This window comes from Alosa alosa, chromosome 14, assembly GCF_017589495.1.
Source record: "Alosa alosa isolate M-15738 ecotype Scorff River chromosome 14, AALO_Geno_1.1, whole genome shotgun sequence".
Lineage (NCBI taxonomy): Eukaryota > Metazoa > Chordata > Actinopteri > Clupeiformes > Clupeidae > Alosa > Alosa alosa.
The window spans coordinates 10,632,487-10,656,798 of record NC_063202.1 but is presented as its reverse complement, the minus strand read 5'-3'; the positions used below and the strand labels follow the sequence as shown (position 1 = coordinate 10,656,798).

At 46.4% G+C, this 24,312-nt stretch overlaps 1 protein-coding gene across 5 annotated transcripts in view; it reads right to left on the bottom strand.

Annotated features, from left to right (window-relative positions):
• The window catches only part of LOC125306773 (MOB kinase activator 2-like), a 44,270-nt gene extending 20,585 nt beyond the window's left edge, over positions 1 to 23,685 (bottom strand). The window contains exons 1-2 of one of the 5 annotated variants that reach the window (XM_048262304.1): positions 23,509 to 23,685; positions 23,202 to 23,379 (exon numbers count right to left, since the gene is read on the bottom strand). In XM_048262304.1, the coding sequence (XP_048118261.1) occupies positions 23,202 to 23,218 (17 nt within the window). In that variant the 5' untranslated portion in view covers positions 23,219 to 23,379; positions 23,509 to 23,685. Of the gene's footprint in view, positions 1 to 713; positions 990 to 2,262; positions 3,163 to 23,201 lie in introns of those variants that run through there. The other 4 variants (XM_048262306.1, XM_048262305.1, XM_048262302.1 and 1 more) reach the window with 4 other exon arrangements.
• Between the last annotated feature and the right edge of the window lie 627 nt (positions 23,686 to 24,312).

Sequence of the window (24,312 nt, the reverse complement as noted above, 5' to 3'; positions counted from 1 at the left end):
TGGCTCTCCTGACCACCTCAACCCCAACCACCCCAACCACAGGGAAGGGACATATACGTCTACAAACACACACAGGAGAAAAAGAGAGAGGGAAAGAAAGAGAGATGAGAAGAATAAAGAAAGTGAGAGAGCAGCTCTGAGAGCCTCAGCTCCTGCTGCTGAGGGCACTGCAGTTTGGATGCCACTGCCAAAAACTGAAGCTGCAGTAATCCATTATCACTAGACAAAGAGAGTGTGAAGAGCGATCCTCTGCCTGCACACACACACACACAGGGAGGCACAGGGAGGGAGAGGCAGCATGAAAACACCCCTCACAGCAAGTTTAACAGAGTTCAAGACAAACAAAAACATTCCCATACTGACTAGCAGGATCAAGACATTCACTCCAGCACACCAACTCACACTCTCCCACAGACAGATGCACAAACAAAACTGGAACTACTCTTTCTTGACTAGGACACTGGCAGAAGCAAAGATTCATACAACCCCTTACACTAGACACCCACATTGCAGCAGCAGAAAGAGTAAACACTCTACGCCTGTTATTCATCGTGATAAACATCCCATATAAACAAAAGGCATAAAAAGCAGCAGATCCCAGGATTCTAAAAAGGAGAAAGGAGCATCTGTTGTACTACAGATATACAAAACAATAACCTGAAAGCTGCTGCACAATTGCTAGCCCACATTTGAACAAAACACAATACTGGTACCTATAGAAGAAGCAGTCACAACAGATCAAGACCCCCATGGAGTCGGGAGACAAGAGTTTTCCACGCAGTTGTGTCCACGTTGTTCTTCCTCTCTGGTTGCGTGCAGGAGCCCACTGTAGTCACATAGTAAACATCTGGCCGTGAAGCACAAGTGTGTCTCTCAATCAGAGATGCTTCTGTTAATGGGGCTGACTGGAGCAGTTGAGGGAGGGAGGGAACCAGTCCAGTTCAGTCGTACCGCGGTGTGTGTGTGTGTGTGTGTGTGGTCACCAAACAGAACAGCTTCAGACAGAACATATCTTATCCATCTCAATCCCACCCTTCTATCTCTCTGCCTCACGCTCAGGATACACACGCACTGTGCACAAATAAACACTGTCCACTCTTCCGCCCCCCCCCCCCTCAAGGTGATTAAGTTGTCCGTTGCGTTGCATGTGCATAAATAGACTGCTGACTCCGTTGCACCGACTCGAAGCAGGGTGGATGTGAAGGGGGGGGGCAAACATAATGAAAACAGCTTTAAAGGAAAAACCTATTCTCCAGACTGCAGCTGCCTCTCTTCCTCACGCTGCTATGCACGTCCCCTGGCGCGCTGACCCACAATCATGCTGCTCTATTACTCAGAACCCATTACTCAAAATTGAGGCCAAATTTCTTAGGGACGACGGAAACTAAGCAACCATTTTCTGCTAATGATTTCAGTAGTTATCCAGACAAAATCAACCTGAAATTATAATTGTCTTTAATGTTCTCATTCTCACCAGCACCCCCACTCTATCAAGCTGAAAAATACTGTTGCTTCAATACAGCATGTCAAGCTGTGTACACAACTGGTGTATTAATCACTAATTAATTAAACAATAATAACGATAATCATCATGAGCCACATCATCAATACTGAAATAAACACAAGCTTGAAAACAGATGGATTTAATTTTGAAGCATTTAGCTTACTAAATTAATAAACCATTAGGTGAAATGAAGTGTGTGTGTGTGTGTGTGTGTGTGTGTGTGTGTGTGTGTGTGTGTGTGTGTGTGTGTGTGTGTGTGTGTGTGTGTGCGCGTCATTTCATGGAAAAGAAGCCATGACTGATGCTCTTCTGGTTCTAGAGGTAACCTCATTTGCCCTTGTGTAATGACGACAATAATGGGCGGCTTGGCATACAGGCTATGCTGGTAAGGGTTCCAAAGCAGTGAGATGATACAGGAGGCAATACTGTGCTTAGCGAGAGACAATGTCATCGTTTGTATGTTGTCTCTCCAATAAAAATGTTTAAATAACCAGGTGACATTTTCTGAATTAGGTAAAATGTTTGGCTGATAAACAAACTTAAATTGCAAATGCATTATCATTAACAACTTTTAGCATGGCCTTTGTCACAGTCAAGAATAACGCTGGCAAAATGATCGCTAAGATTACCTACTTCTTATTGTCAAACAGGGATCAACAATCGAGTAGGCTATGATCTGAAGACATAAGGGCCGTTTAAGTCCGCATACACGTCTGCTGTTATTTCATAAAGGTTATAAAGGCAGCCTGATAACATACCTATTTAATGTATAGGAGCCGTTCCTCTTCAGCCTCATCCCAGCAGTCAGGAGTCGAATAAAGTACTCCAGAATTGGCCAAATCTGATTTTCTTTGCCTAACGAAAATGGTCTTTATAACTGACAAATAATAAAAACAGGAACAACGGAGAGCTTTCCTATGACGAATTCCTTCCGTTTCAATGAGTCGTTTCCCGAACTCCGCCTGGAAAATTGTATGCTGCTCTGTTGAAGTGTTTCTGGAGAGATAGGTGCCAGTGTCAATGAGACCTTCAGGTATCTTAATGCGGAGTGGTTATACTTAAGTTTGAATATCTGCATAGATAAGACAGCAGACTGTAGTCATTCCCACAATTTACCGTGTTTGAACACAATGCTGGTACAAGCCTCAACCTAACGAGACATGCTGGTTACTAGCCTATCCACGGGAGGAAAGCGAAGACTATTAGCGCTGTTATATCAGAACTGTCAGTATGCTTCAATATTTGCTTAGGTTTGCCTTTATAGCTCACCGTCCTCATTGTAAACAAACGCGATAATCGCTACCCTTCTGTTTCTCCGCCTACCGTATAGCCTTCCTCATATATCAGCATTAGTGATGAATCTTAGCCTCATCAATGAGGAACAATCTCCGGTGCGTCAAAGTACCAGCCTACCTACAAACAAAGACCTTAGTGCTGCATACAAAGCAAACGATCATATCTAAACATGCAGAACAAAATGTCTTAATCGGTGGTAGATTTTTCGATGATGGCTTCAACCTGCTATTATAACTTGTGCCTAAACTGCCTACAGCTTGCCAAGCTCGCCTTTCCCCAAAAACAAAGTTAAACCAACATATCAGGTTTCAAGGCTTTTTTCTGTCTTTGTCTGCCTTGTATGTTATCCTGCTGGAAGATTAATTCCCTGTTGCCGGAGTGCTTTTCTCCCAAAGCGGCCAGACAGATCTCATCCTAAGAATAGATCTATGACAACGACTTAACCCCTAACTGCCTTGCTTCCAATATCAAATCTTCTGTGTATGCAGACTGGAATGCAAATATTTCATAGCCTTCAGCTAAACCACTTTACTCAGTAAGTGTCCTTGGAGAGAGCTCACATGAGAAATGGAGTCCTTCAACAGCGGCTGAATGTCATGAAGTTAAACTAAAATCAATCTAAAGTCAATCTAAAGTAAGATGGTTTATATCAGTTCACACCAGAGATAATGTTTGGGAAACAGGATAATATGACAGTCGTTAAAAAAGAAATCTCACATATGTAATAGCTGTTGCAGGCAACCTACATCAGTTTCTTCAAGTTATTACAGAGAGAAAATAATTGACTTATCTCCCGGTCAGTCTCACTCACACTCAAGTCCAGCCCAGTGGCTAAGGTGATGAGTGGACTTCTGCAGAGCGCCACCCAGCAGGGCTGCAGAGTTTAGCACTTCTAGTCAACAGGGCCAGACCAGAGTGAAAGTGCCAGGGGAAGGGAGGGTGGGGTCACTCAATCATTCCCAGCAGACTGTAGAAGAGGGCAGGTGTACAAAGACCCAGGTTCTGGATCCTGGTGTGTGGATTAATGCCAGCCTGTGGCCCACAGAGACTTGAGACCTCATCAGTGAGTCCCTTAACTCCACCACCCAATCATATCTAGCCAGTGGCGTAACTATAGTAGGTGCAGCAAGTGCAGTCGCACCAGGGCCCGTGACCTCCCGGGGCCCGTCGCTACCCCCGCAATCCAATTGCTGGAAAATTCTATACAGGTCCTTTCTGACTACCGGCGTGCCTTTGACCAGGCCAAGGCTACAGCGCAATGTTAGAGCACGGAGAGTGAAGCGTCACTTTGACGAACTATCGGAAGATGAGCGCTTAACCGATGCAGAGAGATACTTCAAAGCGCAGGTATTTAATGCAACTCTGGACATCATAATCAGTCAGCTCTCCCAAAGATTTGCAAGTATGCGGGAAACTTGTCATGTGTTTGAGTCTTTACGTCCTATGACCCTTCAACTCGCAGGTGATGATGAACTGCTTGAAAAGGCAAGACGTTTGTCAGACCATTATAGCAGGGACATTGCAGACATTCCCAACACAACTCCTCTCATTCAGGTCTTGCTTTAAAGCAGAGATTTCACAGAAGTCATCTATTTTTCAACTTGCCAAAATGCTGGTGGTAGATTATGACAGTGTAACATCAACATTCGGGGAAGTGTGTACTGCTCTCATGTTATTTCTGACATTGCCTGTGACTGTGGCAACAGCTGAGCGATCTTTTTCCAAACTCAAACTTATTAAGACCTACCTAAGGAGCAGCATGGGTCAGGAGAGGCTCAGTGGGTTAGCTATCCTGTCCATTGAAAATACGAGAACCAGAGCATTAAATATTGGGAACATCGTTAACGATTTTGGACAACGAAAGGCTCGTAAGATGGCCTTCTTCCAATGGCCTAATTCACGCATATTGGGGATTGTATGCATATGAATGATTTTATTTGGTTTCTGCACGGTTAAATAAGTTAGGCTACATTAAGTTTTGTTTCTGCGCAGTGCGAGCTAAAAAGCAAGCAACCCTTGCAGTTTCAGCAGAGGGTTGAAGAAGCGCATTGAGTATTCCCATAATTCAATGCGAGTTGATGTTAATGCAGTAATATTAGATTACCATGGCCTGCAGGCTGTTAATAAAATTATTTTTAATGTTTTCACATGTAATGCATCCTATGTAGTCGTGTGTTTTTTTATTTGAAATTGTAATATGTAACTACTAAACTACTTCGGTGCCTCAGGCCCTTTGAATAAACAATTGAAGTCACCCTTAATGTGTATTGCATGTATCAGAGCTAATTCATCCTGGGCCAAACTATGTTGATATAAGCCCGCATAGTGCTTTCGCTCCTGGACCCACCATTGGTTAGTAACGCCACTGTATCTAGCGTCAGTTAGCATATTTGTGGTTTCCCATCGAAAATGACTATGACACCCATGCTAAATATATTCAGGTGCTAATGGCTAGAACCGCACCCTTGGTTGGGAGAATGATCTAAAACTGTGCACAGTTCATACATCAGGGGCTCAGTGCTTAGTACAACCAGGTTAAATAACTACACAGCTGTGTGATAATCAAAAGAAGTTCTGCAGATTGAACTCATGTGAATAGCTGCATTCAGAACTGTCTGATTCTGAAGTGGATACATCCATAGCATGCCAACCATTCAGTTAAATACTTCTACATGTTTAAAAACAAAACAAAGCTTGCAAAAATGCAGACACGTGAAGCCGAAATAATCAGAATACTTAATTTTCAAGTCCCCGCACTGTAATTTGAGGCACAGAGAAAATGGCCCATCAATCTTGAGCAGATTGATGTATGAGGTCACTCATCTCTCAGATTGTCTGGGAGAGATTGAGGACGCCAGCCCTCACAGGTCACATCGTCACTTCTCTTATGTAAGCGGGTCTTTCACCATCGCTCTCAAATTGTCAGACCATCTTAAATATGCATGTGGGCAGGAGTCAACTGCTTTCTTCAGTGGATGTCCCTCAGCATCCAGAGACACCAAGAGGTCCTCTTTACATGTCTGAGAGAGGAGCTGTATCAACTGTGCGAGGCAAATCCATTTGGCCTTGAAGTTGACCGAATAATATGCATCTTCATTATGCATCTTGTGCACTGTGCAAGTTAAAAGCATGCTTCACTTCCTGTTTTATGGGCTTAGGGCTCATTTAAGATGACTATACCATAATGGTGGAGGAAGTCATTCTTGTGGTATACACTTAACTGTGTGCATACACCCTTTGATCCAAACCACCTTACAAAGACTCACAATGCTCGAGATTCAAACCTGGACAGCCTGCACACAAAACAGCAACAAAATAGCAACCATTGCACCACTACGCCATATGTTTGGAGTTCTGCTAGTTAAATCGAGAGGTACTCAGTCATATCTGTGAGAACATTCATAGTAAAGGCTCTGAATTATTGGGAAACAGGGTGATCAAGAGACCCACTAAAAAAAAGCACAGACTGCATTCACCAACACCACTGCGTGCGTTACGCAATCAGCAGCCTGGGCACTTGCAGAGGCATCCCATCTTTATTTATCGAGCGGCCCACACCAGCACAGCTCTGAGGGCTCTGGGCGCACTGCTGCGCTCTCTGCCTTGCGTGTTCTCAGGAATGCTAATGAGTGAAGTCATCTGCTCCTCCAGGTTATCTAATCAGCCGAGCTTTCGGCAGCCCGACGCGGCAGCAGCCTCACGGCGCATTTTTCAGATGACTCTCTCAGGCCGTTTCGTTTCAAGTGGCGAGTGGCTTGCTTTGACGAACATCAAAGGGGATGCTGTCACAGCCATCACCAATTAGGCCGCGCCTCTTCGTCACTCTTTGTTGCTGTGTTTCTTCTCGCCGACACTCTTCTCCGCTCGGAGTTGCAGAGCCGGGGTTTTGGTGTGCTGGGACGGAGCTAATTTGAGGAGGATGACGGTGGCTAAATGTGGCAGGGCCCCGATAAGAGAGGAGGTTGCTGGAAGGCCAAGGATCTGAGCGAGGAGTGTGATAAGCAGTGTCTAATGAGGCCTCATTTATAATCCTGCCACCGCCTCTGCACCAGTGACCAGCTTACCTCATCAGGAGGAGGGGTCTGTGTGTGTGTGTGTGTGTGTGGATTAAGTGGACAGGCCTGTGTGTGCATGAATGGGTGTATCCTTTACATCAGTGGTTCTCAAATGGGGGTACGCGGACCCCCTGGGGGTACGTGAGATTTTAACCCTTAGAACCCGATTGACGCAAAGTGTCAAAAAAACACACCCTTTCTTCTCTGTTACATTGCTCCGCAACTGTTCATAGCAGCGAGAAGCCTTTATTGTGTGACCGAGCAGAAGTTGGGCTTTCCAAAGAGACCACGCACTTGTCTGTACGTTAAAGTATGAAGATTAAAATAAATCATGAAATTAAATCAAATTGTATCATATTTACAGTCTCTGCGTTCACCTGCGCACCCATTACTCTCGTTTGAATTACTCACGGACCTGTGATCGGATAGATATGCCACGCATGTCAGATGAAAGAGGATCATTTGATACCAAGTACATCCTTCTGGGTCATAAAACAGACAAAGTGACAGCAAAATAATAACTTCAGATATCTCGACTTACCTCACGTTTTTGTCTGTTTTTGTGGCAAAGCATGTTTATAATCCAACGCTATTGTGTGTTTCTCTATGGCAAAGAATGTTCATAATCCGGTTTTGAGATCCTAGTAAATTCCTGCATGACATTCAATTCAAGGCTCACATTGCATCCCAATTTGTTCGACTAAGAAACACCTTTTTTGCCTTTACTTTGTTCATGGCAACGCAGTAAAAAGTTGTAGAGAATCATGAGTGTAGACAGGCACACACACGTAAACTTGGGTCAAATCAGGTCAGATCAGTTCGTGTTTCAGATATGGAGCGCAGAAAGGTCATTTTTAATCACTAAATAAAAAAATGGCATTTATTTCTGTAAGGCGCACACCACATATGTCTGTAAATTGCTCAGCCCCAGAGAATCCCTCCACCGTGGCAATGATACTGCCAGATTCAGGACAGTCTGCCCTACACACACATGAAATGCATGTAGAGCTATGAGCTTGCTGTGGTGAGATACATGTCCAAATATAAGATTTTTTATAATACGCTTTTTATATTTTAATTCTTTAAAAATCTAAATAAAATCAATGCTAGTACTAATACATGAAATGATGGCAGATCTGGATAGCCTAGACTCTGCCGGAAAAAAACAATATATAATATGTGTGTGTGGCACTTACAATGACCAGAATAAATCCTTATGAATAAAGGTAGTGAAACTGCGCTAAAAAAAACTAAGGGTTAAAATATACATATATTTAAAAAGTAGAATCCATGCAAAAATACTTAAAAAAAACAATTATTTAATAAATATTTTAGGAAAATATAAGTTGTATGTGTTTATTAGTTCCAAAGTTTAATAAATTAGACACTGATGGCACAGTGCTCTGTTTTAAGTCTTTTTTTCTCAACTAAAAATGCTTTGCGCTGTTTAGGGGGTACTTGGCTGAAAAAATATTTCACAGGGGGTACATTACTGAAAAAAGGTTGAGAATCACTGCTTTACTTCATCGGAAGGGTGAGGGTTCAGCCTAGATACTCTCACACACACACACACACACACGCCCCTGGTTGCCAGTCTGGAGAATAATGGTGTCTCGAGGATTGATGGCTAATTAAACTCTATTCAGGGAAAGAGGCGTGGGCGTCTCCATCACTGCCAGTCTGTCTGCATCCCCACGGAGGCTGACGTGCAGGCAGCACTTTCTCTGAGCCCACCAAACATCCAGCTCACTTCCCCAAAACCTCGCCCCTCTGAGCCCTCCAAACATCCACCTCACGTCCCCAAAACCTCGCCCCACAGAAAACAACTCGCACTGCATTAAAAGCAGCCTCGAAGCATCTACGTCACCCATGGACACTACTGGTGATCTTCAAGGAGATGACACATGAGGCGATGTTGCCTCTTTGGTCAATTTTGCCAGGATGTCACATGACTAGTCCCTAGTGCTCTGATTGGATGTTGTGAAAAGCTACCCACTGACAATTAAAATTCTTTTGATAAATATGTGTTTGCCAGTATCGATGGAAACATCGCTGAACATCACTCAGCAACACTGTCCAGCAACATTGCTCAAAAAGCCCCACACATTGGCAAGCGGTAGTGCTAGTTTGGTTGCCCACCGTAAATTTGCCTGACAGCAGTAATCATGTTTCTGAGTGCGCTCTGCTACGAGATTTCCCAAGAGCCCTTTGGGTTTGGCAGCGAGCACACCGTCACCCTTGTGCAGTGCTCCCTCCCGCCCACTCCTTCCTGGCTGTCTCCAGTGCTTCCTGTCTCCCGGGCCGCCCCTGCCCTGCGCCGCGGAGGACAGTGGAGTGGAGCGGAGCGCTCTTGGCTGTGTGGGCCTGTGTGGGCCCGTGTATGCCCATGGAGACAGCCGCATACACAGCCCCGAGCCCACAGGTGACACAGGAACAGGAGCACTCGCCTTCAGTCAACCGCAACTACACTACTCCACCGACAACTGCTCTATAGCCGTTTGCTTTTATCGCCCTCTGAGCTACTGATCTCCTTCTAGCACTATACGAGAGTAAAAGCATTATGTGTGCAGTGTAGAGGCATAGGACTTCTAGTTGTAAAAAATAGTGTGTATACACTCAGACTTCGGTTATAATTCAATGTTCAAATGTACTCTAACACTACATAGTAGCTTTGCAACCTTCTTGGAATGCCCAACAGACGCCCTAACACAACACACAATGATGTCGTAACCTATGTTTAACTAAGATTTAAACTAACTACATACCATAAATGTGGCCTTAACATAAGTATTTGGGAGTGTCTAGTCTCTACTGTCACTCAGCAGAACTCTATGATACAAAAGTCCATTTAAAGAAGAACTATGCAGGTCTGGTTATTCCTTCGCTGTTTCTGGGTTTTCGACAGATTTGGGCTCGATTTTTTCACGACACAGCTCCCCCTGCAGCGTCGGTAGCAAGTGAATGCTACGCTCAACCCCGACTAGCTAGCGAGCTAGCCATCAAGAAACCAAGCTAAACACATACAGGGTTCACAATAAAACGGCCGAGCAAACACATTGTTCAAGAGACTATCAAACCACATTACAAAAACGAAGTTCACCCAAGGGTAGGCTACTTACAATTTCAACAGCAACAAAGCCAAGTCGGCGTCCATTTTGCTGTCTTCTTTGAAACTACAATCTGACTACATTTTTGAGGCGCGATTGAATACTTCCGCTGAGTCACATCCGGATTTCTTCAGACCGGGAACAGAAAGTTGCATATTCGGTTTTTCCGCAGAGAAGTGATACGGAGAGATGAAGCACCCACCAAACGACCCAGAAAGTGTAGAACCATCAGAACGACTTTCAACCTGCATAATTAAGGTCATTTTTGCTAAAATTGTAAGGGTAATTTATGTTTAAATGGAATAAAGATTGAGCTGATAAACTCCCATACACTGTCTGTTTCACTTACAATACTGAATGTATTATAAACACAACATCTCAGTCAACAGACCTTCCTCGGGCCATTTCTTTATTTAAACGCAACAAAGAGAAAGGGCAGAGTGCCGAACCGAAGAGTCCTAGCTGGTTCCTTTCTGTGCTCTCGGCACGAACAGCAGGCCTGAGTCTGTAAACACACAGTCCCCGTGTCCTCCAGCCTTGATGAGGAGGCAGTAAACAAAGGCCATATCAGGCCTCTTCACCCAGCACCTGCAGAACACTGGGAACACAGCAGCTGCTATCATCAACCCTCACCCACACATTCCTCCCTCTGTCTCAGGCTAGTGGGCACACACACACACACACACACACACATCGTTCGTTCCCTCTTTTCTGTCTCTATAACACACACACAGTCACAGGGACGGAGCGCCACAGCACGAGCGAAGCCTGCAGCACCAGGCCAGCACATGTAAAATGCATGTTATTCCTACGCCGGCTGTGCGGAGTGGAGGAGATCACATGGCTGGGCAGCACAGTGCTGGGCTGAGAGACTGGTACTGAGGCAGTGACCAGTGCTGACCAGTGCTTCTGGGAGGCCGGTGGGCTGTGGGCAGCTGCCCTTCAGGCACACAGCTGCTCAGGGAGAGGAGAGACACAGAAGGGCTGAAGGAAGCCTCAGAGCAGAGCAGCCCAAGGCAGACACGGTACCAGTCACTGCAGCCCACTATCCGTCTCAGAGAAGAAACACAGCTAAGAAGCTATAAAGATATGCTGCTATACACAGACATACAGGTAGATCTTCTGCACATAAATACAGTTTAATCTCTATACTTTAATCTTAAACAAAAATGAAAGTCAGTGGAATGTTTTAAAGCTACTTTAAAATACATCCTTTCAATGTCTACTTTCTTCTTCAATAGTTCAGATACATAGCGGCCCTGACAAACATGGGTCTAATCATGGGTGAGTAAAATTCCATTCAGCGCATATATGATTGGAAGATTTTACAAAGCTCTGGCACCACCTAGTTGCTAAACTAAGAACTGCTGTTCTGCCTGTAACAGGAACCACACTCACTCACTCACCACACCGCTAACTCTCCAGTGGGAGAGGACCCACACCACTAACTCTCCAGTGGACCTGAGCAGCCAGAGGGTGAGTGGGGCTCAAGGGTGAGATTACTACTGAGAGAAGAGGAGAGAGAGAGAGAGAGAGAGAGAGAGAGAGAGATAGAGAGAGAGATAGAGATAGAGAAAGGAGAGAGAGAGAGAGGAGAGAAAGAGAGAGAGAGAGAGAGATCCCCAGATACTTTATTGGGGAAATTCAAGGTCTCAGCAGCATACAGACAACACAAACACATTATTTAACAGCAAAGAGAGAGAGAGATTCTGCGTAACAAGAGGGAGGCCCCCCAGAAAGTTCTCTTATGTAACGAGCTGATCTGATTTCACGCTCAACGGCTCACTCATGTGTCTCTCTCCCACTCCAATAGCTCACTCATGTGTCTCTCTCCCACTCCAATAGCTCACTCATGTGTCTCACTCCCTCCAATAGCTCACTCATGTGTCTCACTCCCACTCCAATAGCTCACTCATGTGTCTCTCCCACTCCATCAGTGCCCAGAGAGGAGAGCCGCTCGACCACTTGTCCGCTCGGACATGAGGGTGCCCACTGCACCTTCCCGCTCCGGCATCTGCTCGGTCATCCCATCACTGCGCCAGACGTCACCACCATCATGGTGAGCAAGCACACAGAGCTATTCCTGTGACCCTCACAAATACAGAAAGGTCAAAGTGTTATCTAGTGCAGAAATATTAGCCTGTTCTATATGCAATGCAGAAGTCCTACTACTTCCAAACGTATTGCATTTCATCTCTAATACATTGAGAAATGCTGGTCCACACTGCAGCTCAGTACTGAAATCAGGACTGAAGTTGAGCCTTGTGTTTGTGTGGTGGATTCCTAGAGACATTCTCCGGGGTGGTTTTTAAGGCCATGCTCGTCAGGGAGGGCCATACAGCCACTTACTGCTGTACATCATCAGACTGGCCTCATTCCTCAACCTGTGGTGCGCGCACACACACACACGTGGGTGGGAAAGGTCAAGTAATCACTGAAGTGTTTGTGTGTGTGAAAAAAAATGTGTGTGTGTGTGTGTGTGTAAGTTAGAAAGAAACTAAAGAAAGAAAGAGTGTGTGTGTCTGCAGTTAGCTTCCACTGCAGAGCTGCATGGTATTTAGCAGGTCCCTCCAGCAACAATGGGAAGCTTAAGTATTGCAAAACAGCTAATTACGTCTCCGCCTCTGTGGACACGCAACGGCCTGGCAGCCTGGCCGCACTCTGCAAGGCCCCCTCCTGGCACCGCCACCACAGGACAGCACACAGCCAAGACACAGCCAGGAGGTGGAGCAGCATACCTTACCACACACACACACACACACACACACACAAAGACACATATACACGCACGCACACACCGAACGAGTCAGACCAGAAACGGAAGAAGAGAAGTCAACAAGCGAATGCAGCACCAATAGAATAGGGACCAAAAATAGGCAGCACCCTGAAATCCTGTATTTCAGTCGCACAGCTATCCTATTAAAGAGCGAACAATTTTTGGCTGTACACTTTTTGACCTGACTTACTCTGTGTGTGTGTGTGTGTGTGTTTTCTAAAAGCACAGCCTGGACTGCTCTGTTGGTTAATCTCAGGATGCGCCGAAGCCCCCTGGATGCGGAGCGGCCACGCAGGGTCCAGAGAGACGCGTCCACGGCAACTCTGGATTACAGATGCATTAAACAAAGTGCACTCCACAGCTGGCCATGTTGCATAACACAGCCATGCAGCGTCCACTGAGTGTGTGTGTGTGGGGGGGGGGTGTTGCAGACAGAATAGCTAGCCTCTACTGTCACAGAGTTAAGAGGAAAGGCTTCAGATTAAAACAGCACAAAAGAGCAGCACAGCACAAAGGCAAGGGGTAGAGGAGAATTCAAAGCAACACACACACACACACACACACACACACACACACACACCTAATGCTGCGTGACTGGCACGCATTACTTGCACAGGTCAACAGGGCATGTGTGGTCAGGACGAGCTTACTCGCTGCTCATTAGGTCTAAAAACACCTCAGCTGACCCGTAGCTACTGTAGAGCCATGTCCATCTCTACTCAGGCACAGGGCAGCTGGAAATAGCACACAACTAATCTCTCTCCATCTCTCACTCTCTCCCTTTCTCTTGTTCCGTCACTGTTGCAGGCTAAATGGCAGATAGGCAGTCGGCTGGCTAGCTGGCTGGTTGATTGACAGACGGCACGCCCTTTGTCGCCAGCTTACCTGTTTGTCTACATGCATGTGTGTCTAGGCCTGCGTCTGAAGGCAGACAGTGCAGAGATAAACTTCCTGATTTATCACTGCCGGCACACGCTACCACACACTGCCATAAAGACACACACACACTAAATACACAAAGACATGCTTTACACATACACTCTTCCTCTCTGAGTGCACACACACACACACACACGTACACGCACACGTACACGCAACCGCCCCGGAAACAAGCCGCACGCGCTCAGGATCAACCTCACCAGCCCACTCCCAACATCCTTCCTGTGAACTGCACCCATGACCCTCTCTGCTCACCGGCGCAGCCGGCCTTCACTTGACCTTTCTCCACGTGTACTCACCTCACGCTGGAGATGACGGCACTTTGCCCCCAGTCTGCCCTGTGAGAGAAGAGCTACACCATGCTGCAGCAGGAAGCTCTACAGTATACGTTCAAAAGAGTGGGAAGGAAGGAAGGTGTGTGTGTGTGTGTGTTGCGCGTGTGTGTGTGTGTGTGTGTGTGTGTGTGTGTGTGTGTGTGTGTGTGTGTCTAGACCACAACTTGTGTTCTGACTGGTGAGCGACATCAGCACGCTATGTGCGGTGAGCACTACAAGCACGTCCGCACACACACACACACACACACACACACACACAGACACACACACAGACACACACACAGACACACACACAGACACACACACAGACACACACACAGACACACACACAGTCTACTTCAGGGAGTGTGTGGAGCGTGAGACTGACATGTCCACCCTGAGAGACTGACACGGCAGCAGACATGAGAACCGTCGCACTTTCCCAGAGATCAAAGAGACACGCGATAGCTAGAGATGCACGATAGCTAGGCCTACTAAAGTAAGAGTAAACCACACTGCTGCATGCAAGTTAGATATCTGGTGCTGACTGGTGTTACAGTTATTTGGATCCCTGGTGCTGACTGGTGTCACAGTTATTTGAATCCCTGGTGCTGATTGGCAAGACCACAGTCACTCATCTGGTAGCCATGACGGGTTGCACACTAAAGCTTTGCAAAGCACATGTGGTTACCTGGTGCATTAATTTGTTTGATAGAGCACGAAGCAGACGCCGAGGCAGTGAGGAAGTCAGATGTGCCAGCATGCAAAGTCAGGTAGCTCTGTGGTTCTCGCTGCTGCTAAGAGACGCTGTGGCCAGACAGACACCGGACATGACGTGCTCACTGGGGAATAAGGCCATCACCACTAAACTATCACACACACACACACACACACACACACACACACACACACACACACACTCCCAAAGCTCCTTGGTAAAGAAAGCCATAATCACTCACCTACCCTTCATTAGACTGCAGCTATATTCATAGCAGGACACACACAGGCAGAACAGGCTGCAGGCAGTGGCACCACCACCAGACTGAGCATGAAGTGCAAGGCACATGGAGCTCTGTGCAGTAAGACTGGCATTTGGCTGCCTTAGAAAAACACACACAGTGCCATACATCAAGACTACAAACACTGTCCACATACAGTTAAAAACTAAATTATTCATACCCCTGACAAATATTGATATAATGCTGATTTTCTCTTTATCAATATGTTTGTTCTGACTGAAAATGACACTGTCACAGGGGTATGAATAGTTTTGTTCTTAACTGTAGTACTAAGTTATAGATCAGAACTAGGCTTATGCCTCCATATGTTGCGCATCATTTCTAACATTGGGACATCCTCCTGCAGACCTAGCTAGGTCATTGTGGAGGTTATGCTACAGTGTCCTGCCAATGGTCTCGCATTTATGAAGGAGAACACCCACACACGAGTTGAAAATTAATTTAGCCGGCAATGCTTCAACAACATGGCCCAATACATGGAAGCAATGCATCATTTTGTGGAGGGTTATTTTCTGTGAAAACACATAAATGAATTCAGAGTGGATGAGTCGTATAGAATTTCTTAACAAGGTGTGTACTTCCTCTTCCTGCTCACTGCCAAAGCCAAGAGGCTACAGTGGGCCAATGAATAAGAATAGTTAGCATGTTCTCGCATTTATGAGGAGAATACACACACACACACGCTCACGCACACACACAGCATCATTTTGTGGAAGGTTATTTTCAGTGAAAACACATAAATGAAGAGTGGATGAGTCATATAGAATTTCTTAAAAAGGTGTGTACTTCCTCTTCCTGCTCACTGCCAAAGCCAAGAGGCTACAGTGGGCCAGTGCCTCTACTCACACGGGACACTTGCGGCTGGACACACTAAGCTCATTTAGCACACTACATGAACAGAGCAGATTTGGTGCAGTGCACCTGAATGTGTATGTGTGCTTACACCTGCGTGTGTGTGTGTGTGTGTGTTGTTGTTAGTTCTAGATCAGGATGCTGCACAGTATTCATTGTGTGAGTGAGTTGTGCGTTGTGCGTGCGTTGTGTGTGTGGGTGTGTGTGTCCTGGTGCAGTGTCTCCATTCTGGGTTCGAGTTCAGCCTTCAGTGTTGTGTTGTGGGATTGTCAGGTGGGGGGCGGGGGACAGCTCCCAACAAGCGCTCTGATATGACGTGCCCTAATCCAATTAAAGAGCCATTCTGCTCCTTGCAAGGGCAAACACAGGCTGCTGCTGCAGCTCTCCAGCCAGCATGGCGAGTTCAGTGAGCCTGCACTGGCCCCCGCGCTTAGCTTACCTTGCCTCTCTTCCACCATCTACCCATTCAGTTTATTCATTTATTCAGTCATTCATTCATTCATTAGGCCATCCACATATCCTGGTGCACATCCATCCATGCCTCTTATTGGCACTTCCACACACTCTTGTGTTCCCTTGATGCTCCAGATACAGATATGTAGAGTGGTGCTGTGTAGGAGTGCTTGTTAGACTCTCACACACATGCACATACGCACTTCTTTTCTCCCAATAATGGAGCTCTTTGGTTGCCTCTTTTTTTACAGGTCATGCTACACTTCCTCTTTTGGCCGTCAGGGGCTATTTTGAGACGTGAAAGCACAAGTGTGAGGGCTGCACAACATGCAGGAGGACGGGGGGGGGATGCATAACGCCAGCGACGGAGAGAACATGAAAGCCCCCAGTGAAGATGAGTGAGGACACTGCGCACACATCTCTCTCTCTCTCTCTCTCTCTCTCTCTCTCTCTCTCTCCTTGCGGGGCCAAGCCTGGGCTCTATAAAAAGCTGGCCGTGGCCTGCGTCCCTCTGCTCTTTCTGTCTCTCTTTCCTTCTTTCTTCCAGAGCAGAGTCAGACTGGGCACATGGAGGCGGCAGAGTGCCCCGAGCGGCCCGAGGGACCCACAGTGGCAGCCATGCGCGTCACCACCAGGGTCAACGCTGACTCACCCGATGCACGCAAGCAGCCCATACACCCCCGCCCCCAACCCCCTCCCGAAGTCGAGCAGCAACAGCCACTGCCACAGCAGCCCCCGTCGACGTCAGCATCTCGCGTGCGACCAGTGATACAGAGGCAGCGCATTACGCACGGCCATGACAGCCACCGCAACAACGCCGCCACGCACAATCAATCACACTGACAGATACGCGGGACATAATCACGTGTTAAATACAATGGTGGAGGCAGACACAGCATTAGTCTGCTTGTTAACATAATGTGTGAAGGCTTAATTGAGCAAGCCGTGTCGGGCACAGTGCAATCGATACGATGTAATGAAGTAATCGTTCGCCGTGCTCAATTCAGATGAGATATTAAGATGGTGGTTGCACAAGCAAGAGGCCTGGAACCAAATGTAAATCAGGGACGCCGATGGAACAAATCGCTTCATGTCTGAACACATCTGGAAGACAAACATGGAAAAAAAAAACAACAAAAAAAAAAACACATTCCAGGTGGAGCCCTGACATGCTCTCCTCCACTCACTTTGCATGCCTCACCGCAGGGTGACCTTGCCCAAAGACATGCACCATGCTAGCTTAAGGCCTGCGCTAAACAGTTCATCTCTGTGCCCAAAGACATGCACCATGCTAGCTTAAGGCCTGCGCTAAACAGTTCATCTCTGTGCCCAAAGACATGCACCATGCTAGTTTAAGGCCTGCGCTAAACAGTTCATCTCTGTGCTCCAGCCTAGCCCTCTAGTAGCTTTCTCTGCGTTCACTTGAGTTCTGGCTTTACGCACAAACACAAACACAGATTCAGACAGACAGACACAGACACACACCATTTTCCATCTTACATTCTTGGCTTTACATTGCCCAAGCCTCCCTGCTCTGTTGTAAATAATACAAAGGATTAGATTATCCGCACTTAACACTGCAGCATGGCTTTTACACACCAAATAACAAGCTGCCCTTTCAGTGTTGCCTCACAGACTGAGCGCAACCAGAAATAAACAGGTTCAGCATTAGAGTACTGTTCAGCATGCGCAAGGGTCCACGATTAGAAATCATTAAAGCCACACCAGCCATTCTATTCTTAAAGCGTCATCTGCATGTCGTTTTTCTTCTAATGTCAAGATGTTGTGCTTGCAATGCTGACCATACCTCTACCATCCGCACTGAAAATCTGCCTAACCACACATGTGCTTTCTGTTCTTTCACCTCCTTGCCACTTCCTGCTTCATTCTCTCCTCACTCATGTCGGAGAGCTGGTTAAGCACAATGTCGGTCATCAGCACTACTGAATACAGGCAAACACCAACGGGCTGAATCAACACAAGTGATCTCTACAGCCACACTGCCATTACGTCCTCACTGCAATTTGATTTATGTTAAACATGAGACTGTAGGGTAAACACCTGATCAAAACGAAAACCCCATCATAATACACACCAGTGTTTCAAACACATATTTGCTTTTGGGGTGGGAAATTAGATGAGGTCACCACATGAAAGCACACAGATTTCAGTTCAGCAACAGCAACTGAAATTCTATAATTTCTTTTACACCAATATCATGGATACGCTATAGCCTATCATGGCGCCACTGGCTGCTTCCTTCCATCTGACATTTTAGTCCACACACTTATCCCATGGCTCGGGCTGCTTTCCGCACCTCAGGGCTGTGTGTGCTGCTAGAACGCAGACAGGAAGTGACAGCAACTGAGCCCTGTGAACATGACTCTAACATTAGCATTAGCTGTTAGCAGTGCCAGGTCTGGTTGCCCTGCTGAATCATGCTCGGCAGGCATATTCCCTCTTTAAGCTTTCAGCCGCAGCAGCGGCCTTCATGTGGCATGACCGCGTCCACATCAAAGCTCAGAGGGAGACAGACAGCCTCTTCATGTCCCTCATGACACAGAAAATACCCCCATAGTTCGTCACAGACCGGCTTTTCACAATTCAAGTGTGAAAGAACAAAACAAGTGGACAGAGACAAACTGTTATGTTATTCATTTTGCCATGCGTTTCATATTTTAACTGTGCAGTGGTAATCAGAATGACAAAACCAAAACCCAAAATCTAATTCCTTCTGCATTGGCTCCATTTTGCCAGAATGAGCACATCTGTGAAGGATTTGAGTGGAGTTAGTGGCGCTGAATTGTCATGTTAGCATGAGCCGGGGCTTCGCCAGCAGGAGTCCTGCTCACCGACTACTCGCCCCCACTGGTCCTCAGCCCAGCGCCAGGGAGCATGGGCACAGCTAGGGCATGGGTGCCCTCTCTCTCTCATCTTCCTCTCTCTTTCGTTTTATTTCATCCTGCCATCACTCTCTCCCTCTCCCTCCATCCGCTCTGCTCCTTCGCTCAGTGCAGCGTAGCCGAGCCTCTCTCACCATCCTTCCTTCCTGAATGTGTTACGCAGGGAGGACGCAGGGAGGACGCAGGAGGACACTTGAGGCCCTTGAGTCCCTCTTGCCCCATTATTCCTGAGAGCGGTCATCGTGTAGCCCTCACACTAGTAGAGAGCACATCACTGAGAGCGGTCATCTTGTAGCCCTCACACTAGTAGAGAGCACATCACTGAGAGCGGTCATCGTGTAGCCCTCACACTAGTAGAGAGCACATCACTGAGAGCGGTCATCGTGTAGCCCTCACACTAGTAGAGAGCACATCACTGAGAGCGGTCATCGTGTAGCCCTCACACTAGTAGAGAGCACATCACTGAGAGCGGGCATCTTGTAGCCCTCACACTAGTAGAGAGCACATCACTGAGAGCGGTCATCTTGTAGCCCTCACACTAGTAGAGAGCACATCACTGAGAGCGGTCATCTTGTAGCCCTCACACTAGTAGAGAGCACATCACTGCGCCGCTGGCCTCGCTGCCTCTCGCATGAGCACACAGCACAGGGCAGCGCACGTCCGCCCGAAGTCTCCCCCCTCCTCTCCTCCATCCTCCTCTCCTCTCCTCTCTTCTTCCCCATCCTCCTCCAGCTGAACTGTACAGCCTTTGTCAAATTATTCAGATTTATTATGACACAGCCCAAAATATGGCCATCTTTCAGAGTAAAAATATGGACATGTTTCAGAGTAAATATATGGCCATGTTTCAGGGGTTTGGTCATGGAGTGAGATGTGATTCTAACAAAGACACAGATCACAAAATACAAGAACAACACTAATATTACCTACAGTGGTCTGTATAGATAGTAAACAGATAAATAGTATAGAACAAATAATTATGGGATTATTTAATCAATAAACTTAGCCGCATATTTTAAGACATGATGACAAAGCATGAATGTTGCAAAATGTCCTATGCAAATATGCAAGTGCTTCAAGACACGCAGTAGATGCCCTCCAATCCACAACTATACTCGTGCCTTTAACTGCAAAGAGGCAAAGGCATCACACAGGTCACATCTGACTGCAGCTGGAAGACTGGCCACGCATCTGACATGGCCTGGAGGCAAAGGCACAGAGCGGGCACGGACACAGGTCACATCTGACTGCAGCTGGAAGACTGAGCCCCACGTCTGACATGGCCTGGCCTGGAGAGCGGCACGAGAACCAGGAACCAGACAGGGGCGGAGACAAGCCGGGCCGATCTCGGCTAATCGGGCAGAGGGCCGGAGACAAGCGTCTCGGCTAATCAGCATCGGCCCAGCATCCTCACCGTGCAGCGCAGGCTCCTCGTAAACACCACCTAAGAGCAGCGAGTGTTTCTATTCCGGGACGGCCAGTCACTCGCAATTACAACTCATGCAGAGGGACAAGGAGAGGCATGCCAGCCAGGGCCACTCTCTCCCTCTCCTCCTTTCTCCCACACCTCTGCAGGGCTGGGTCCTGAGCTCCTCCAGGAGCTCCAGAGCAGCTGCACTCACTTCAACAACCAGGCCCAGGCGGGAGGGCATACCCAGGAAGATTCCCCGGCCGAGGGCAGCTTCCATGCATCGCAGCAGGTACATCAAGGCAGCACAGGCCTGCAAGTAAAGGTCACTCCTCTGCACACAAGCCAGAGGACATCAGAAATAGCCTACAAACTACCCAGGCTTCTATGAACCCAAAAACTGGAGGGGGAGGGGGGATGTTTGGGTTGTGCATCAAGCAAGCATGACAGTACTATGTGCCAGGTCTGGGTTCACCTGTCTCTGAAATACACACCTTGGTGATGGAGTTCTCCCCTTCTGAAAGTGCATTTTAAACATCAGTGATCGTATTACACCACAGGGAAATTTGAACTGTGATGCCAAGTCAGTTTAATTTAGGACGCTCCCTACACTGCAGGGCACATTGCTGCTGCTCTTGTCAAAATAATAATAGAGATTTAGGTTTAAGGCCTGCATAGACAAGTGGTGCACTTAGACTTACCTTTATTTTGGGTAAGCGAGTGCTTGCACACAACAACCAGGCAACAATGATGACAGAGACCTGGGCTACTACACAACATGCTGCTGAGACCCAGGCTAAACACTGCACTTGCTGGAAAGCCAGTCGTCACTCGTCAGACAGACATGCTGAGATAAAGATAAGTCTGTGCAGACCTAATTACACACATGATTACAGACCGTTTCATACCTCCCAACCAACATCTGTGACATGTGAGAAAGAAAGCATGCCGGGCTGGTTTACATGGCTGTTGGCTTGCATTCCTGTCACCCCCCCCACACACACACACACCCCCCCCACCCCCACACACACCCATCTACCTCTCCTCCTCACACACACACAGTTTAAAACATTGAAAATGTGAAATCGGAAGCACATGTGAACAGGAATTTGAAACATTACGCCATCTCTTCCACATTTTTTGAGGAATGCACAAAAGCACACAAGGAAGAGAGATGTAGAGGAACACAATATTAAAGTTAAGTCCATATTCCAGATTCAGAATTCTATTAATATTCTGGATTAAATACCTCTGACAGGAACAACTGATTAACATCGTAAAACACAATGAATATGTGCGCTATGCAGGACTAGCATCAAAATTCAATAATATTTTTTTTAAATAAAAAAACGATTCAGAATATAAGGTCTTGAATTGTCCATTAGGAAAAAAATAAAACATGCATAGTTAATGAGAAAGAATAGGCTAACCCTATTAAAGGACTGCTTACAAATTACAACAATGCTGCTCAAGCATAACAAGGTCACACATCTTGGGTATCCAAATAATCCTCAACATAAAACCTATTGTCACCCAATACAAATGATTCAGGGTAATTTTAAAACAGTGACAGACCGTGTTATGAGGTACTAGGGAGACTCAAACAATAACACATAGACCTAGCTAGCACACAAGTTATTCCAAACCTCTGTAAAAGCCTGACACCTAGCAATTTGTCACTGCAGACTGTTTTGCATAATAAATCATGCGTAACAATGAAATGAGATGAAATAGGACTACCAAGGAGCAGATACCACCGGGTTAATAATAGAAGAGACCTCTCTAGCCTCATCAAGACTCCTTTCCTAGTGAACAGGTTTCAGGTAAAGAGGGTAACCTGACATTTCTGAAGCATCTCAGAACAATATAGGCTGTAGAAGGGCAAAAATAAAACCAATACTTAAACAAGCCATTTAGCGTTGAGTCAAACTGCAATTTCGTTGACATAGCGTCAGCATATTTCCACCACTTCTACAGAAGTTCTCAACCATGGAGACGCTAAATTACACCTCGGGGATAAACAAAAAAGCATGACAACGCAAAATAAATATCAAAACACAGTATGTCTTTTCGGTATAATGCAGTTATATGCAATGAAAGAACTATAAACAGATTGGTAAGGGAATAGCCTAAAGGAGGCCTGGCTGGAACGTTACGCATGAAATGCACCTTGCAACAGCCACAACTTAGCCTAGCTCTGCTCCTTGCTAGCCGCCAAGGACTGCCTTGGAGATGGGCTGTTGTTGCCATGGACAAAAATATGCATTTCAAAGCCAAAACGAAAGTTTCCGTTGTTTATCTTCATCATAACCAAATGTTGACCATAAGCGACGAAATTGCTCATTGACGTAATGCAAAATGAAAGCATCGCACAGTAGCCAGTTTGAAGTTCGAAGTGATGAGACAAGTGAGAAATCCAGATATCTCTGCTGGCTGAGAGTCGCGTGACGTTTGTCCGTAGACAAACCAACGTTTTGCTGATTATGTTTTGTTTGTTTACGGCTATAAATAAGTTCATCATGCAAACTACGCAGCCACACCCAGGGAAAATCCAATAATGTATGAGACTACTCACCCCATTAACCAATCCATAATGGTCGAGAGGATGAATCCAACGAAAGCTGGAGGCGTCCCCTTCTATTTATTCGGGTACCCCCAACTCCCGCGTTTAATCCTCCTCCGTTCGGATAGGTTTTGGTCGCCTTCAGGCTCTGATGATGTTAAACGTTTTTGAAAATCTCTGAAATAAAGGTCTGTAATTAAAAAGAGCATGAACGATTAGAAGCTAACAGCGGGACCGGTGGTGCAGCTCTTCTAACAACCGTTCCTCGGAAGGACAGCATTGACTTTGAGATTAGCTCAAACGAAGGGTTGCAACTCACAGTGTCTAACCCGATAGCCGGGACTGCGAAGCCTGTACGCTCTGATTTGTCCAGGCAAGCGGTTGTTCAAAAATGGAATCAAAAGGCATCCAGTCAACTGCTAGCACAACTGAGCTATCGGTCATGAACCCTTGGAGAGGTTGTTCAGCTGCTAACGCTACCGCTGCTGTGATCAAGCTCTGGCACATACAGGAAATCCGGAAGTAAACACTGGTTCGCCCCTCTCCCGAAATCGCCATGAAGACCCGGAAGTCCTAGCTGCTCATTCATTTTACTAATGGGCTTTTATAATATAATACTCTGACATTCCCTTATGACTAGTATGAACAGTACAGTTGTTTTACGTACAGCATTAAGATAGGCATTTGAAACAGGTGCGTTTGCCTTATACATTTCCGAAATATCACATAATAGACACAATTGCTCAGTTTTCAATTGTCCAAAAGAACTACAACTCCCGCAGGCCTACTCTAGGAAAAATATATGACGCACGCGAATACGCAGCAGTGAAGCGCACCAGTCTCAGTGGTGCTGTTGTTTTCATCGATTGAGAGAATGGTCAAAATAAATATATGCCTATCTATTTAACGTATAGGATTTGGTATAATGAGTAACATTTTACACAGTCGTATTCAGCTGTTTTTGGTGACCATCTTCTGTTGGTTAGGCCCACATAAATAAAAAGGGGCGATATCTCGTTGCTGTCACCTCTGAATAACAGTAGCCTCATCATCATAATATTATCATCATCATTACATCGTGAGCCTGCAAGGCAATGGCCGCTCAGTCGACTTGTCTTCTATC